The sequence below is a fragment of the Ursus maritimus genome (assembly GCF_017311325.1).
Source record: "Ursus maritimus isolate PB19 chromosome X unlocalized genomic scaffold, ASM1731132v1 scaffold_X1, whole genome shotgun sequence".
Lineage (NCBI taxonomy): Eukaryota > Metazoa > Chordata > Mammalia > Carnivora > Ursidae > Ursus > Ursus maritimus.
The window spans coordinates 84,094,985-84,112,827 of NW_024423319.1; the positions used below are offsets into that span (position 1 = coordinate 84,094,985).

The window sequence follows — 17,843 nt, forward strand, 5'->3', positions numbered from 1 at the left end:
AGAGAGAGAGAGAGAGAGAGAGAGAGAGAGAGAGATATGGAGGTGTGGGGAGGAGAGAGACTGAGAGATGGCGAGAGAAGCCCAGGCAGTGAAGCCCCACTGTGCCTGCCTTGGGGAGCCTGGGCCAGAGGTCCTGCAGAGACGACTCCCCCCCACCACCCTGCTAACCTCAGGCCAGCTCCAAGCAGCCTGCAAGAGGGAGGGAGGGAACAAGCGAGGCCAGAAATCCTGGCTGCTCCTTGGGATGCACCCTTGGATAAGAGCCATCCCCTGCCTCCCCTCTTGGGACACGTGAGTGGGACCGTGTCAGACCTACTTTCTGGTCACAGGCTGTTACCAGAAAAATGTGGGGGAGATCGAGGGGCAGGGGAAGGAGAAGAAGGGAAAGGGAAGGGAGTATATGGGGAGGCGGTTACCACCTCAGATACTCAGAGTCCCAAAGAGGAGGTTCCCCGGAGCCTGGCCCTGGCCCTGCCCCCGGGGAGCACTCAGCTCAGTGTTGCACCCCCTCCCCGACAGCCCCAGAGCTGTGAGGAGTATGGGTTGAGGGGAAGAGAAGAAGAGAGGGCACCCCCAAGCTGCCCATTCCCAGCTGTGGCAGGAAGGCAGGGCAGGGAGGGTGAGGGAGAAGGCAGAAGCAGGAGGGAGACTGGAGGCTGAGGCTGGCCAGCGGAAGGGGAGGCACTGGGAACAAAAGCTCACCTGAGGATTTGTTCCGCATCAGCCGGACCTCTCGTGCTTGCACTCCGTGGGACTGCAGCTGGCCCCGGATCTGTACGGGGAGATATGGGTGGGGGCAGGCTCAGCACATGGGGGCCACCGGAGGCCTCCGGGACCCTGGAGGGCTGCCGGCGACATGCACGCACTGCCTCCTCTCGCTCTCTTGGGCCTTGTCCCCAAGTGGCCACAGCCCTGGGCCCGCACCAGCACCTGCTCTCAGCACTCGGCCCCAGACTTGCAGAGAGTGAGTGAAATGAAAGGGGCATGGTGTGGGGGCGGGGGCATGGCAGCGTGATGACCCTCAGAGGCAGAGAGCAAGGAAAGAGGGAGCCAAGCCAGCAGCTGAAGAATGGCCTGCGGGGGGGTGGGGGGGGACTCTGACGACAGGCTTGGTGCAGCCGCCGTGGTGAGGGGAGCTGGGGCTTGCCCTGAGAGACCCGCTATGCGAATACCACAAAGGGCAGGACCACAAGGGCAGGACCGGGTCTGAGCAGAGCCTGGCCGTGTGCCCCCAGGCCATGCGTGGAGCAGTATCCTGGGGTGGAGACCAAAAGGTGTGGTGACAGAGTTTGGAAAGCTTTCTGGATGAAGCCAGAGGGAAGCTGCGGAGGCAGTCTGGGGTTTGGACCAGATGAAGTAGGGTCTCTAGGCCAGCGGTGCTTCTTGCAGAAGCCTGGGAACATGTCCTGGGCATTCTCGGGCGGCAATCTTATTGCCTCTGGGCCTCAGTTTCCTCATCAGGTGAAAAAAAAAGGAGCTCTCGCTCTCTCTCTCTCTCTCTCACACACACACACACACACACACACACACATACACACACACAGAAACACGTGAGAATGAAAAGAAACACGGAGGAGCTCGTTAGGACTGCAAATACTCAGGGAGGGCTCAGGAAACAGCAAGAATGTAGGCTCTGGAATCCAGCTGCCCGGGGCCAGACCCCAGCTCCATTGCCACTCGCTGGCCTGCCACTCACTGCCTGTGGGACCTGGGGCAAGCTGCTTCACTGCTGGGGGCCTGGCTTCCTCATCCGTAGGATGGAAACACGCAGAGTACCTTCCCTGCAGGGTGGCTGTGAGGATTAAATGAGACCTGGCCTGTGGCCCACCCTGTGATCAATCCTTAACACATGTCAGCACGGAGCTACTGTCTGACCCTGAACATGGCAGGTGGGCCAAATACACAGGTGGGATTTTTCTCTGTGACAAAATGGGCAGCTGGTAGAGTTTGGAGAAGAGCTGGGCAGAAAACGCAGGCAAGCGGGCAGAGAGGAGACTCAGGGAGGCTAGGGAGGAGACTATTCTAGTGGCCCTCTGGGGTTTTACTGGGGCTCGTTAGGGGAAGCCTCTATGAGAAGGAAACATAAGAAAAGGGAGGAATACGGAAGGAAATGTCATGGAGCACAGGGTGGGGAGGCTGTAAGTAGCAGCAAAGGAAGTCAGAGAACGCAGGACTCTGTGGCCAGGCCATTGAGATTTGGCGCTGCTGACGGAAGAGGGCAGAGGTGAGGGTATGGGGAGAGAGTGTGAATAAAACCTCAGAAAATCCCAGGGGACCCTCCCTATCCCCAGGGCTGCAGGGCCCTGCATTATCTCTGCCACCAGGAATACCCGGCTCTGGGTCTGGTGAGCATCTGGCCCTCAATCAACATATACAGAATGGATGGATGACCAGCGGAATGTTCCAGAGGAATGCCCTGTTCCCTCCCACACCCACCACCACAGCCCCTTGGCCAAGCCAGCCTATCCGACACTCCTCCCTTCCAGACCAGGAGAGTACAAAGGCCTGCCCAGAGGACGGAACAGTGCTGGGGGAGAGAAGGGATAAAAGGAGCTGAGGTCGGGGTGAGCGAGAAGCTGAGGGCCCTGGAGGAGACCCAGCCTGGCCTCCTGCTCTGCCGCCTGCCCGGGGCATGGGGGGGGCACGTACGTCATCCTCAGTGGCTGCCTGTGGCAGCATCCTCAGCATGACGATGTTACTGGCCTTCTCCTCCTCCTCCTCCTCCTCATCCTCCTCCTCCTCCTCCCCTTGCTCGGTCCGATAGTCCTGGTCCCGATAGTCGCCGTCTCGGGGGAAGCCTGGCGGGCCGGTGGGGCTGTGCCTGTGCCGCCGCCGCCGCCTACGCTGAGTCTCGGAGCCCGGGGAGGCCTCGTAGGAATCCTGGCCAACAGAATGAGACGAGAGACACCAGACGGGCAGTCAGTCTGGGGTGGGCCTAGGGGCTGGCCGCTGGCTCTCTGAGGCAGACAGGCTCTGAAAGCCAGGGGTGGGCGGGCTCCGGCTAAAGGCTCAGGGCAGGCAAAATGGGTCAGGCCTGGACTGCAACCCTTCTGGGATGGGAAACTGTCCCTGGGATGCCTTCTGGGGGCTGCCTTGATGGGAGCGGGGAGAGGCCGGTAGCAGTATTACTGTGGGGGAGAAACTCCCACAGACAGGTGACCAGACGCCGCCTCAGCCTCCTCGCGTCTGGGGTCAGCACACTAAATCCTGCCCTGTTTCTCCCTCCTCCTCCCTCACCAGCTCAGCTAGTATGTGCACAATTCTTTCTTATGCCTTACGATTTCCAGTTTGGGCCAGGGTTTCACGAGTAGCTCAATATCTCATCCAGAGCCAGTCAGCAGGGGCCTGCAAAGGTGTGAGGGCCACAGCCCTGCCCCCAGGCCCCGATCCTCGTCCGCCTGGCCAGTCCTCTACCACCGCTAGGCTCCCTCCTGACAGGGTGTGGTCGCTGAGTCCTTGGGTGTTGCCCAAGCCATCCCGCCAGGACTAAGCAGGCCGGGCCAGGATCCACACCCCTTCTGCCCTGGGGGGGGGGACCAGATAACTCAGCACCCCACTCCCACTCTTCCCAAGGGTCCACCCAGAGCCCCCTGGTACCCTGGAGACATCCAGGCACAGATCACAGCTGCCAGTTGGGAGGCCTGAACACCCACACTCTGTCCCCAGCGGCTGGGTTGCAAAAGTACACTTCCCACCCTGCTGGATAGGAGACCTGCCTGCTTACTTGGACCTGGGCCCTGACTATCCTCTCAAACTGGGGTTCCCTTAAGGCAAGTCTGCTGCTTCTCCTCAGATGGTAAACATCATGCCTCCCCTCCTCAGGCTAGGGCTAACTACCCAACATGGAAGTGGCTACCCCCTGAGCTCAAAGGAGAGGCCCTAGAGGGTCTTTCCCTTTTGTAGAGGGGCTCTGCCGCCCCTGTGAATGCCAACGGTTGGCCTCCCAGGGCTACTCTGCTGGGTGATACCCAGTTCCCCTACACCCTCCCAAGCCCACATGCCGGGTCCCATGCAGGAGGCTCTTCAAGGGCCCCAAACTGGTTGGGAGCAGGCAGTGAAGGGCTTGCAGTGAACCATGGACCCAAATTAAAAAACAGGGAAGAAGGGAGAGAGGTGATGGCCAGGGGCCCTCAGAAGTATAGAGCCAAGCATGTGGAAGTCAGGGAGACCCAACTCGGGAGAGGAGCCCTCACAGAGGGGAGTGGGGACAGACCCTCCAGGTGAGGCAAAGCCACTGAGCACACTCTGAAGGCACGGGAGCCGAGAGCTACCTGCACATGGTGCTACAAGCTGAGGCCCTGCAGGACTCTGTCCTCCCTGGCCCTCACCTCTGCACTCTGCTCCTCAGACGAGTCGTCGTAGTCGTGCTTGCCCTCCTGGCTACCGTACTCTCGGGGATACGAGCGGTAGTCCATGTCCCGGTAGTCGTGGTCTCGGCTGCGGTTCTCCCCACCATCATCTTGTGAACGGTCAGTGGCTCCATAGCGGCCAGTCCTATCCCCACGACCACCTCTGAGGGAAGAAGAACAGGGAGGGATCAGAGGGCAGTCCTTTCTGCAAGGTGCAAGAGGTGGGGGGGGGCTCCCACCCACTCAATCCCTCTAGACCCTAGATCCCACTCCTGACAGGGGTCCCTAAATCCTGACTCCATGAGGTGACCTGGGCCCCACCCCTCAAAGATCCAATCCACTTCTCCTTCCCTCTGCCACCTCCCTGGTCCATGCCTGTCCTCCTTCACAGGGCCCTCAGGTGCGGCGTCAGGCCGGTCTCACCTCCACCAGGCCTCTCCCAGCTCATTCCCCATGGCCTGAATGTGAGCAAGTGTTCTATAAGGCAAAGCCAACCAAGCCCAACGACTGCACTCCCTTCGATGGCTCCCTCTTATTCTCACCAAGGTCCTGCCAGGTCTGCAGGGTATGTGGGGTGAGGTCCCTACCGCCCTCTCTCCCTCTGCCTCATTGTGCGTGGTGCTACCCTGACCCTCTGTTTCACTATCACCCTGCTAGCCCTGCCCGCTGTTTTGTCAAAATTTTTCCTACTGTGATTACTGTAAAATAATTATCTCGAAGTTGATTTCATGTACATTTCTCTCTTTTTTTAAGATTTTATTTTTAAGTAATCTCTACATCCAAAGTGGGGCTCGAACTCACAACCCCGAGATCGAGTCGCATGCTCCACCGACTGAGCCAGCCAGGCACCTCTCACATGCGTTTCTTTGATGATTTAAAAAAGTACTAAACTGTGAGTTCTGGGAAAGAGGGGACCACATCCAGAGGGTCCATGGCCCTACTCCTCAAAACTTAGCTTAGTACCTGGTACTTAGTAGATGCCCAAGAATTTTTGTTTGATGAAATAAGGCCTTAAAAAGTATTCTAAAAGCAACCAATACATGTTTACTTAAAACAAGAAAAAAAAAAGACATCATAGTCGACTACTGCTAGCAGGGTCCCCATCCTGGTCAGGAACAACACTGTTAGAATGTCTAGTATCAACACCACTATGAACAGTGTTCTAAGGCACTAGCTGAACCAAAAGAATGAAGAAAAGAGGTTAAAAGCTGGAAAGGAGAAGGTAAAATTACCATTGTTTGTAAATGATATGAGGATATGCCTGTAAGCCCAAGTGAATCAAATGAAAAATGATTACAACCAATAAATCAGTAAGGATGCTGGGTACAAAAGTAATATGCAGAAATAAATACATTGCCTCTATTCAGAGAGGCACCGTTTAGAAATGGGAAGATCCCAAGTATGACTGAACCAAAAAGGTTAAATACCTAGACAAGCGCCAAGATCTTATGACTATACTTCCCACATATAAACCAGGATACGCTTAAAATGGGTCAAAGACTTGAGACAACATGGACGGAGCTAGAGAGTATGACGCTAAGTGAAATAAATCAGTCAGAGAAAGACAAACACCATATGATTTCACTCCTATGTGGAATTTAAGGAACAGAAATGAGCAAAGGGAAAAAAGAGGGAGGCAAACCAAAAAAACAGACTCTTAACTACAGAGAACAAACTGATGGTCACCAGAGGGAGGTGGGGGAGATGGGGGAAATGGGGGGTGGGGTTTGAAGAGATTTTTTTAATTAAATAATTGGGGCGACTGGGTGGCTCGGTTGGTTAAGTGGACAACTCTAGATTTTAGCTCGTAATGATCTCGAGCCCCACGATGGGTTCCACACTCAGTGGGGAGTCTGCCTGAGGGTCTCTCCCTCTGCCCCTCCCCCCACTTGCATGTGCATGTGCTCTCTCTGTAAAATAAATAAATCTTTAAAAAATTAAAAAAAATAATCAGGAAAATGTGAAAAAAAGAAAGTGCATGGTCCAATAATAAAATAATAAAAAAATAAAATGGGTCAAAGATTTAAATAGAAGAACTGAAACCATAAAAGTAGAAGAAAACACGAGATGATTTCTTGATAATCTTGCAATGGGGGAAAACTATGACCCAAATCCAGAAGCCACAGAAGAGATTATTAAAGTTAACTATATAAAAATAAAACACTTCTGTTTGGAAAAGAAAAAAAACCATCATGAGCCCAGTCAGGACAAACTAACTGGGAAAAAGTATGGGAAGAGGAAGAGGAACAGAATTCGCAGGAAAGAAATACAAACGATTTATATTTTGAACGATGAAAATCAAAACTACCCTGGACAGGCCATTTTAAAATAAACGTCTAAAATTTATTTTTCGTATATTTTTAGTCATTTTTATTGTGGTAAAATACAGATCTCACGAAATTTACCACAAAATATACTCACGATGTTGAGCGATCATCACCGTCTGTTTCCGGAAACCTTTCTCAGAACAGAAGCTCCCTACTCACTGAACATTAGCTTGCCCCCCCACCCCCTCTATCCTACTTCCAGTCTCTGTGAATCTGCCTGTCCTTGGTACCTGGTGTAAGTGGAACCATACAATATCCGTTCCTTCGTGTCCGGCTGCTCTCGCTTCGCGTCATGTTTTCCAGGCCCGCCTGTGTCGCGGCCTGCGTCAGAACTTCCTTTCTTGTGGCCGCACACGTACGCAGGCATGGCACACGCCACGCTTCGTCTGGCCGTGCATCTGCTCGGGGCCGGCTGCGCTGTTTCCACCTTCTGGTTGTTTTGGGTGTTGTGACTAATGCTGCTATGAACACTGGTGTACAACTATCGGTGCGACTTCCTGCTCTCAATTCCTTTGGGTAAATACCCACGAGTGGAACTGCTGGACCACATGGTAGCTGCAGATTTAATTTTTCGAGGAGCCCCTGGGCGGTGTTCCACAGCAGCTGCGCCATTTCACGTTCCCGTCGGCAACGCGCCCAAGTTCCAATCTCTCCACATCCTCACCAGCACCTGTCATTCCGCATCGCTCCCTGTGCTTCCTGGCCACTCGTGTGTCTTTTCTGGAGAAATGTCTATTCGAGTCTTTTGCCCACTTCTGAACTGGGTTTTCCTGGGCTGCTGCAGGAGTTCTTTTTCTATTCTGGGTGTGAGTCCCTGACTAGATATATGGCCTGCAAACACCTTTTCCCATGCTGTGGGTTGTCTTTTCACTCTCTTGAACCATGTCCTCTGACGTACTTAAGTTTCTAATCTTGATGAAGTTAAACTTGTTTTGAAATAATTTTAGATTTATAGAAAAGTTCAAAGGTAACATAATTCTTATATACCCTTCACCCAGCTTCCCCTAATGTTAACAGGGGACAAATGTAACCACAGTACATTTGTCAAAACTAAGAAGTTAATTAACTGTAGGAGTTCACCCGTTTTCCCACTACTATCCACCTTCTGTTCCAGGATCGAATCCAGGATGGCACATTGCTTTTCGTCATCATGCACCCTTAGTCTCCTCTGGCCTGTGAAGGTTTCTTAGTCTCCCCCCCCCTTTTTTAATGACTTTGACAGTTTTCAAGAGCACTGGTCAGCTGTTTTGAAGAATGTACCTCAACTTGGGTTTGTCCATTGTGTTTTTGTGATTAGACTTGAGGTTATGGAGGTTATGGTTTTTTGGGGAAGAATACAAGAGAGCTGACCTGCCCTACTGATCGCATTGTATAAGGGGGCCCATGATATCAACGTGACTTATCACTGCCGATGTTGATCTTGACCATGTGGTTGTGGTGGGGTCTGCCAGGTTCCTCCACTATAGTTTCTCTTTTTCCGTTTCTACACTCTGTTCTTTAGAAGTGAGTCACTAAGATTAGCCCACAGTCAAGAGGAGGAAAATTAAGCTCTACCTTCTGGAATGTGGAGTATCTACATATATTATTTGGAATTCTTCTGTAAGAAAGATCTGTGATAGAACATTTCTAATGTGACAGATCTGTAAAAGTCCAAATGTTTGACAAGACACTCTTGGTAAGGCTGTATGGGAAACAGGCACTCTTGTACTGCTGGTAGGAGTGAAAATGGAAACAGTCCCTTGTGGAGGGGAATTTGGCAATAGCTGGTAAAAACTAAAAATCTACCCTAACCCCCAATTTTCCTGGAAATGTAATATACTAATATACTTGCACACATACAAAAACATCATTCAACAGCACTGTTTGTAACGGCAAAGGACAAGAAACAATTTAGAAGAGTCAGAAAAATTCTGCTTAAAAAAAAAAAAAGACTAACGAGGGGGGAGAAGAGCCTCACCAAATGTTAAAACATATTATATATAAAGGTGGAACAACTGAAACACAAATGGACAGATAAGTGAAACTGAACAGAGTCCATACTACACAATAACATACATGGAAATTTATAGTAACCCAGAGGCTGCAACTCATACGAACAGGGGGAAAATGGATTAGTCAATAAACACCAGTTGCAGTAATGGTCTGGGCTACAGATCAGTGAACTACAGCCAGTGGACCCAATCCAGTCACCCAAATAAAGTTCTCTTGAACACGGCTATACCTGTTCATTTACATATTGTCTGTGGCTGCTTTTAGCCGAGCAGCTGTGACAGAGACGGCATGGTCTGCAATGTCAAAAATATTTACTATCTGGTCCTTCACAGAAGGAAGTTTAAGAAAATAAAAGTTGTTTATCTACCTCATTTCTTATACCAAGTAAATTCGAGATGAATCAAAAATTTAAATCCCTGAATAGAAACCATAAAAACGTTAGAAAGAAAACATAAGAAAAAAATGAATCACCTCATGGAAGGCCTTTCTAAGCAAGACGAAACCCTGGAAGTCATTTAAAAAAAAAAACAACCTGATAAATCTGGCTTTGTAAAAACTTATTAAAAACAGGTTAAAAGGGGCGCCTGGGTGGCTCAGTCGTTAAGCGTTTGCCTTCGGCTCAGGGCATGATCCTGGCATTATGGGATCGAGCCCCGCATCAGGCTCCTCTGCTGAGAGCCTGCTTCTTCCTCTCCCACTCTCCCTGCTTGTGATCCCTCTCCTTCTGGCTGTCTCTCTGTCAAATAAATAAATAAAATCTCAAAAAAAAATGTTAAAAAAAAAAACGCGTTATAAAATACCACAAACATCGGGGTGCCTGGGTAGCGCAGTCGTTAAAGCGTCTGCCTTCAGCTCAGGGCGTGATCCCGGCGTACCGGGATCGAGTCCCACATCGGGCTCCTCCACTGGGAGCCTGCTTCTTCCTCTCCCACTCCCCCTGCTGTGTTCCCTCTCTCGCTGGCTGTCTCTCTGTCACATAAATAAATAAAATCCTTAAAAAAAATTACCACAAACAAATAAACATGTCATAAAGCAAGCATGGTAAAAATGTTAATGGTAGAATCCAGCAGATGGTTATAGAGGTATTCACTGTAAAATTCTTTCAACTTTGCTGTACGTTTGAAATTTCATAATAAAACATTGGAAAAACACCATAAAGCTCAAGGTAATTAACAAATGGGGAAAATAAAATGTTTCCAGATATCTGCTTGGTTTCCAATATTTCATAATTGTTCATTTATTCATTCAATAAATATTAATGTAACATTTGCTATGTGTCAAGCGCTGCTCTAGTGCTGGGGACACTGCTGTGAATAAAATGAAGTCCCTTGTCCTTGTGAGCTTGGCTTGGAACCCAAATTATTTCTTTACGATAAATGCCTGGACAGGAAGTGGCTGGTATGAGTGATGTATTTTTAAGGGTTTTTTGTTTGTTTGTCAGAGAAGCGGAGGTGGGGGAGAGGGAGAGAGAGAATCTTAAGCAGGCTCCATGCACGGTGCAGAGCCCGACACAGACCTTGATCTCACGACCCTGAGATCATAACTTGAGCCAAAATAGTCAGATGCTTAACCGACTGAACCTCCTACGTGCCCCTTAAGGGTTCTGATGTGAGCAACGTTTCTTTGTGTTTGCTTACCACAGTTATCCCCCAATACTTGAACTCTGGTCCTCAGAATTTAAGAACCGAACAGAGTTGAATAAATGTTCAGATGAAATCCTGAACTCTGACACTCAGCATCTAAACCAAATAAATTTTTTAAAGATTGATTTATTTACTTTAGAGACAGAGAGAGTGCGAGCACATGTGAGCAGGGGGGAGGAGGGCGAGGGAGAGAAAGAATCCTCAAGCAGACTCCCTGCTGAGCATGGAGCCTGAGGAGGGGCTCAATCCCAGGACCCCAAGATCATGACCTGAGCTGAAACCAAGAGTCAGCCACTTAACTGACCGAGCCACCCAGGTGCCCCTAAACCAAATAAATTTCCATACTGAACTCTTGCTATCTAAACTTGGGAAGAGAACAGATTTGGACAGTAAGGGATACTTTTCATTGGCCACAGAACACTTTGACAAAATACCTTCCAAAGACAGACCCTGTTCATAATACATTTCCACGAAGCTGGACTGAATCCTAATATGCGAGGACCTCCGCAAAATGAATATATTTCTGAAAATCAAAAACTGCCAAAATTGGCAGAAGAACTAGACAAAATGATCATTAAAAATCCAGGCCCTTTTAAAGCTCAGTTTTAACAAGCTTTCAAGGGACAGATACTTTTTATACAAGTTTCTCCAATAAAGAGAGAAATGGCAAAAGCTGCCCAAATCATGCAATGAGGCTACGGTGACTCAGTGTCAGATGGATACTAGAAAAGGAAATCATTAAGACCACTTCACTGAGGTGACACAGACGCAAATATCCTAGTAATACAGTACCTAACCAAATGTAACAGTGTTTTAAAAACATACATATTAAATAATTTTTCTGCCAACAACTGATGAATAAGCATTAGGAAAACAGATTCAGAAGCATCTACAAAGCCAATGAACTGTGCTCTTAAAACATATCAAGGCCATGGAAGAAAAAGAAAGACTTAGTAACTTCCTGAGTAAAGGGAACCAAAAATACAAAGTAGCTCCATACAGTGTAGCGTGTGATCTTGGACAGGATCCTAGATTAGGGAACCAATGCCGTAAAGGACAAGGGATGACATCAGAATACGAACTTTTTAGAAGATAAAAGTACTGCAACAATGTTCAGTTCCCTGATATTCAGAAGTGTACTGTGGTTACAGAAGAGAAAGTCCTTGTTCTTAGGACGTACATGCTGTCATACTTAACGGTCATGTCAGTCACTAACTGAAATGATACAGGAAAAAAAAGTTGCCTATACATAGATACCTTGATATACAGCTGTATCTCTACCTATATATATAGAGAGAGATGGGGGGAAGAAGGGCATGGTGAGGCATGTAGGTAGGTAAAATAAATGTGGCAAAATGTTTATAATTAGTGGTTCTGGGGAGAAGATATATGGGAGTTTACTGTACTTGCAACCTTTCTGAAAATTAGAATTTTTTTTCAAAATAAGAAGTTATAAACATACACATACACACCAAGGAAGGTATATCTCAACAATGGCAAGGATGTAATTTAATGTGATTTGTGAAACTAATGGACAAAAGGAGGAAAAAAGCATGTAATTATGAAGTTCGATCCTCATTTCTTTTTTTTTTAATGTCCATCGAACCCAACATGGATTATTTTTTTTTTTAAAGATTTTACTTATTTATTTGACAGAGAGAGCAAGCACAAGCAGAAGGAGCAGCAGGCAGAGGGAGAGGGAGAAGCAGGCTCTCTGCTGAGTGGGGAGCCTGATGCAAGGCTCAATCCCAGGACCCTGGGATCATGACCTGAGCTGAAGGCAGATGTTTAACCGACTGGGCCACCCAGGTGCCCCTGATTATTTTTTTAAGATTTATTTATTTGAGAGAGAGAGAGAGCGTGTGAGCACAGGGCGAGAGGGAGAGAGAGAACCTTAAGGAGACTCCAAGCTCAGTGCAGACTTGATGCAGGACTCAATTCCAGGACCCTGAGGATCATGACTTGAGCCAAAATCAAGAGTCGGATGCTTAACTGACTGAGCCACCCAGGCACCCCCAATTCTCATTTCTGATAAATCTTGACAAACTAAGATTAGAGAATTTCCTTGGTTTATGAAAGGCTACATTCTAATAGCCTACAGCACACATCCAATTTGATGGCTAAGCAGACGGGGCTGCCTATCAGGCCGGGACTGACTGTTGATGTCTTGCAGATGTCCTTTATGAGACAGAAATGTCTCATCTATCTGCAGATGTCCTTTATGAGGAAGGAAATAAACTACATTGTTTAAGCCATTATTCTTCAGATTCTCTGTTACAACCTGCTAAAATGAATCTTATTTTGTGCACCCAGCATCACTGACACTATTTAATATGGTACTAAAGTCCTAGACAACATTATAAGCGAGGAAAAAGAAATGTGACAGAATTGATTTGCATACAGCATAACCAATTACTTAGAAAGACCATCAGAATCAACAATGAATAATCAGAAATAATAAGAGAGTACAGCAAGGGTAAGATAACTTAGAAAAAGTAACAGCTTTCCTCTACCCCAGCAAACACAAGCTTGGAAAATATAAAAGAAAATAAGACGTCAATGAAAACTATCGAAGCACCTAGGAATTATACAAGAGTTGTATTTTCATTTATTCAGACTTGAATGTCATTCATTCGTTCATTCATTCATTTTTAAGTAGGCTCAATGCCCAGGATGGAGCCTAATGTGGGGCTTGAACTCACGACCCTGAGATCAAGACCTGAGCTGAGATCAAGAGTCAGACACTTAACTGACTGAGCCACCCAGATGCCCCATAGATTTGTATGTCCTTTAAACAAATTCTAAAATATTCTCCATACAGGTCTTGGATCAGATCACCACTTAAAAAAGATGACAATTCTCCCCAAATTAATAATTTGATGCAATCTTAATCAAAATTCTTGAATGTTTTTGAGGGACTTGATACATTTCTTTAAATGTAAGTCCCACAAATGGCTAAAATCAACTTTGATAAGAGAGCAAAGAGGGAGCTAAGAGAGTCTATAAAGCCATAATAACAAAACCAGTAAGGTTCTGGCGTGAGAATTAAACAAACAGACCAATGAAACAAATCAGATTACTCAAGACAGATCCACGTACATGAGGGAACTTGAAATGAGATGACGTACTACAAATCAATAAAGAAAGAATGGACTATTTAAAAGGTACTGGGAAAACTGCCTACTATATGGAGGAACACAAAACCAGAACCTGCCTTATACCGTATGCAGAAGTGTACTCTAAATGTTACTAAAGATCTAAATGTGAAAGGGAAAACTATAGAGTGAACACAATCTTTGTGATCCAGAGGCAGGAACAGAGAAGTTTCTGAAAGCACAGATTACAAGACAAAAAATGATGAATTTTACAGGTACCCATCCTTGAGGGAATCATTAAGTAAAAGGCAACAGGCACACACCACGGTGTCCTTGGGGCCAATTAGAAGCAAAGCACTCACATACACATGGCAAAGGAGACAGATCTTAAAGACGCAGTGCTGAGTACTACAAAGTTCAGGAAACAAAATGAAAACTGTAGCACTCAGTCGTTTGTACAAACTGAAAACACAAAGCTCAAAATAATGCTACATATTCTAGAAGGATACATTTCAAACAGGACAGAGCAGCTGCCTACAGCTATTGGAATCAGAAATAAAAAGGAAAACACAAACATGGCAAGAGAAGGCCCTGTAATGACCTATGATAGAAACCCACCTTGAACTGAAAAGGTATGATTTAACTCAAACCTCTGCACTTGAGGGCCTCTGAAAGCCAGAAGACAGACAGTGGCTTTATTTCGTTATAAAGTCTGAAGGAAGTATGTCACCTACTCAAAATGCCACAGAGCACTTCGAGAGAATACCACCCAAAACCTGAATGCTTTCAAAAGATATTTTTTAAAAGATGACTGACTAACACTAGATGATGACCACATCTCAAACTTGGGCTCGCTTTTCAGAAAACACTTTTAAAGGGGGTGGTGGAAGAAGAAACACTTTGTAAGACATTTAAAAAAATTACTTCCTCCCTGACATTTTATAAATCTACTGACTTTTAATAGAGGCTTTCTGGGAGCATTAGGTCTACTTTCCTAAGCACTCTTAATATGTCAGGAACAGATCATCTGCGTGAGACATCAACTGGAGTGATCCACCAGAATGGTGAGGGTTGGCCCAGGATCTCTGTATTTTACCAAATGTTCCGACTATTTCCTGTTCGTACCAGTTTAAAAATAACCACACGGGGAAGAAAAATAAAATAAAAATAACCATATGAGAGTGTCCCATACTAGGACAAGTGTCCCGCCAGCTTCAGCCCACCTTGTTCCTGAAGTCTCCCACTATCGGACCTGGCTTGCCCCATACTTACCCTGCACAAATGCCTCACTCTGAAGGCACCACTCCCACCCACCCCTTCAACCCAAAGCTATAGCCCACACCTCCCCCCTGAGAAGCCACAGGCACTTATAACCCACCACCCCTCCGCCACCCACCTCTGCCTCTCCTCCTGCAGTGGCTGTCCACACCTTGGTGAAGATCTGAGTCACCCAAACTGGGAACCTGGGACTCGGCCTCCATTCCTCCCTTTTTCTTGATCCTTTCCCAACTCCACAACCAACCATGGCACCTATCGAGCTGTTTCTTAATATCACCTGTAAAGTGTGTGGTCTCCCTTGTGAGACCCTGAGGAAAAAGGCTGCAGTCTTATCTGTCTCACTCACCACTACACTGCCAGAGCCTAGCACAGGGCCTGGCTTCCAACAGGTGCCAAGTAAATGTCTGCTGAAAAGAAACCAATCATCTGCTGTGCTGTTTCCTCTGCCCGGAAGTCCCCTCCTAGCACCTTCCCGGACCAATTCTTACACGGGGATAAGCCTAGGATGCTTGGTAGGGGCGGGAGTGGGTAACTCACCGTCTTTCATACTCCATGTCCTGATAGGGCCTGCGGGGGCTGCTGGGGCCCCTCCTCAGCCGCTGGNTGGCTCCGTTTCACTTCCCAGCCACCCCCGCTGCTGCCACCATGATCTGCCAGCCTGGGTGATGCCTCCTGCAGGGACTCTGAGGAGAGTAGAAGGAAGAAAGGGGTCAAGGCAGTTGGGGCCTCCTTGAGAAACCCTTGTTGTCAAGGGTCTCTGCTGTCCCTTAGCCCAGGGACATTATTTCCCAACTTCCTGGTGCTCCTGTGGACCAGAGTAGGAAGACAGCCCCTACCTGGCCTGCTCCTTCCCTTCTCCACAGACATGACGCTACGGCCCCCAGCCCTAAAATAGCAAGGCCAGGGGCACCTGGCTGGCTCAGTCAATCGAATATGCAACTCTGGATCTCGGGGTCATGAGTTCAAGCCCCACATTGGGCGTAGAGCTTACTTAAATAAAACAGAAATAGCAAGGCCTTTGGCAGAGAGGGGAGCATCCTGCAGAGAGACCTGGTGGTGCCACCTATTCTGTGATCAAGGCTCTGCCATCTGAGACCAGTAGACAAGTCTGAGCCTGGAGCTAGCTACCTGCCCAGGGGGTTCTCGGTGCTGGATGACTTGTCTAAGATCAGGCACATTAGGCACAGAGGCAAGACTTCACAACGGGAGTTGTAGGCACCCACCAAGCTCCTTCCATGGGGCCCCAGGTGCCATTTCATCCTCCCAACAAGATGTTGGCTGCCCCCTACAAGACAGCAAGAGACCACGAAAGGCCTAGAGGGTAAAGGGGCTAACTTGGCAGTGAGATGGTTGACGCCTCGCTGGGCTCCGGGCCAACACAGCTTTGGCCCTCACTCCGCAACTGGCTCAGCCTCGAGCTCTGTCTCTTATGCACAGCCAGGTCCCAAGGTGGTTCTCTCCCCAGGGCTCTGGGTCCAACTTATCCAGAGGCAAAGGAACCCTTTTGAGGCTGTTCCCAACCACTGTGCTGTTCTGCAGGGATGAAGGGCAGTCATTTCACCCAACCCTCAGGGCTGCCATGAGAACTACGTAAGTCCCCAGAGCCACATGACCTGGCCAAGGGTCACCAAGAAGTATCCCAGAATCTTCAGAACCCACCCTCTGAGCAGGACTCAGGCAAAGCTAGGCAGTAACAACACCTGCCCAACACTAGGCTGCCACCACACCTCCCCTCCACGTATACACACAACCAATTTTCTCTTTCTCCTTAAGCCACAGGGAACCAGAGCTGCCTGCTCCCAGATGGATAAGAGTTAGAAACACAACCAGGGGCCCCAGTGGATGAGAGCCAGATACAAAACCCTCAGTAGACTCTGGCAAAGAGGTCAGAGTCACACACCGGTATCCACGACAGATAGGGACCAAAGTCACAGACATGAGCCCCGAATAACTATGGGCCAAAATCAGAAGACAGGAACCCACAATAAGTACGGGCCATAATCACACACCGAGGCCCTTTCAAAGGATGAGCGTCAGAGTCACAGATACGAACTCCTCCCCAAAGAAGGGGCAGTAAGTCATACACACAGTTCTTGCACTCCCTCCCCGCCTACCAAGTGGGTTGGTTAGGGCCAGTCCCAAGAAGACTCCCTATGGATAAGGACTCCTCCCCATGGATAAGGACCTCAGTTACAGCACAGACTACAAGGATAAAGACCAGAGTCATACAGACGTCTTTCCTCCTCCCCCACCCAAGAATAAGGAGGACCAGAGCCACAGAATGCTTCCCCATGGATAGGTAAGTACCCAAGTCACACAGAGGAGACAGCACACCCTCCTCCCCTATGGATAAAGACCTCGGGCCCCTCCACGGATAAAGTTCGGTGTCGCAGACACAGTTAAGCCACGGAAGCCCACTCCCATCGGTCCCTCCCTTCCCCCAACCCGCGTGCACCCATTCCCGTGCCCCAATCGCGCACGCGCCTCAGCTCTCAAAAGCGGGGGGAAGATACCCCCTCCCGGGCTCAGGCCATGCACACATCCCTCGGTTCCGCGCGTAGCCCAGGCCCACGTCCCGTAGTCCGCCCTAGCGCCTCCTCTCCGCACCCGCCCGCCCCCGGCCCCTTACCTCCGCCCCCACGACCAGCGACGACGCTCACCTTCTCGGCCCGGGCTGTCAAGGGAGGGCTCCCGGACATCACCTCGGCGCGCCGCCACCTCCTCCAACTCTCCCAGCTCTGCCGGAGCCGGCCTGCACCACCGCCAAGTCCGAGGCCGGAGGCAGAAGGGCGGAGGAGCGGGGAGGGGAGAAGCGCCAAGCGCGCTACCCTCCCCAGGAAACCCACTGCCGCCTACTCCCAGCCGGCCGCAATCACCAGCACAAAATGGCGACGACGAGAAGGGAGCCGGCGCTTCGACCACCATCCACCTACTAAGGGAGCGCGCTCTGGCCGGCCTCGTCTATTGGTCGCCGGCCGCCGACGGCCAGCCCTGGCCGGCTCTGATTGGCAAGCGTATGCCACCTCCCCACTCTCCCAGCGAACGCTCGCAAGTCGCGAAAAGGAGTAGCTATTGGCCAATCCGGCGAGGCCCGCTTTTTAGAAGCTTGGCTTCCTTCGAAGATGAAAGACAAACGGAAGCTCCGCCCCTCCCCCCCCC

The 17,843-nt window shown here is 49.2% G+C and overlaps 1 protein-coding gene across 1 annotated transcript in view; it reads right to left on the reverse strand.

The window, feature by feature from the left end:
• RBM10 (RNA binding motif protein 10) overlaps positions 1–17,553 on the reverse strand; it is a 34,398-nt gene extending 16,845 nt beyond the window's left edge. Inside the window, 6 exon segments of the mRNA XM_040632521.1 lie at positions 703–772; positions 2,650–2,880; positions 4,329–4,512; positions 15,222–15,286; positions 15,288–15,367; positions 17,314–17,553. Of these exon segments, the coding sequence (XP_040488455.1) occupies positions 703–772; positions 2,650–2,880; positions 4,329–4,512; positions 15,222–15,286; positions 15,288–15,367; positions 17,314–17,383 (700 nt within the window). The 5' untranslated portion in view covers positions 17,384–17,553.
• Positions 17,554–17,843: the final 290 nt, after the last annotated feature.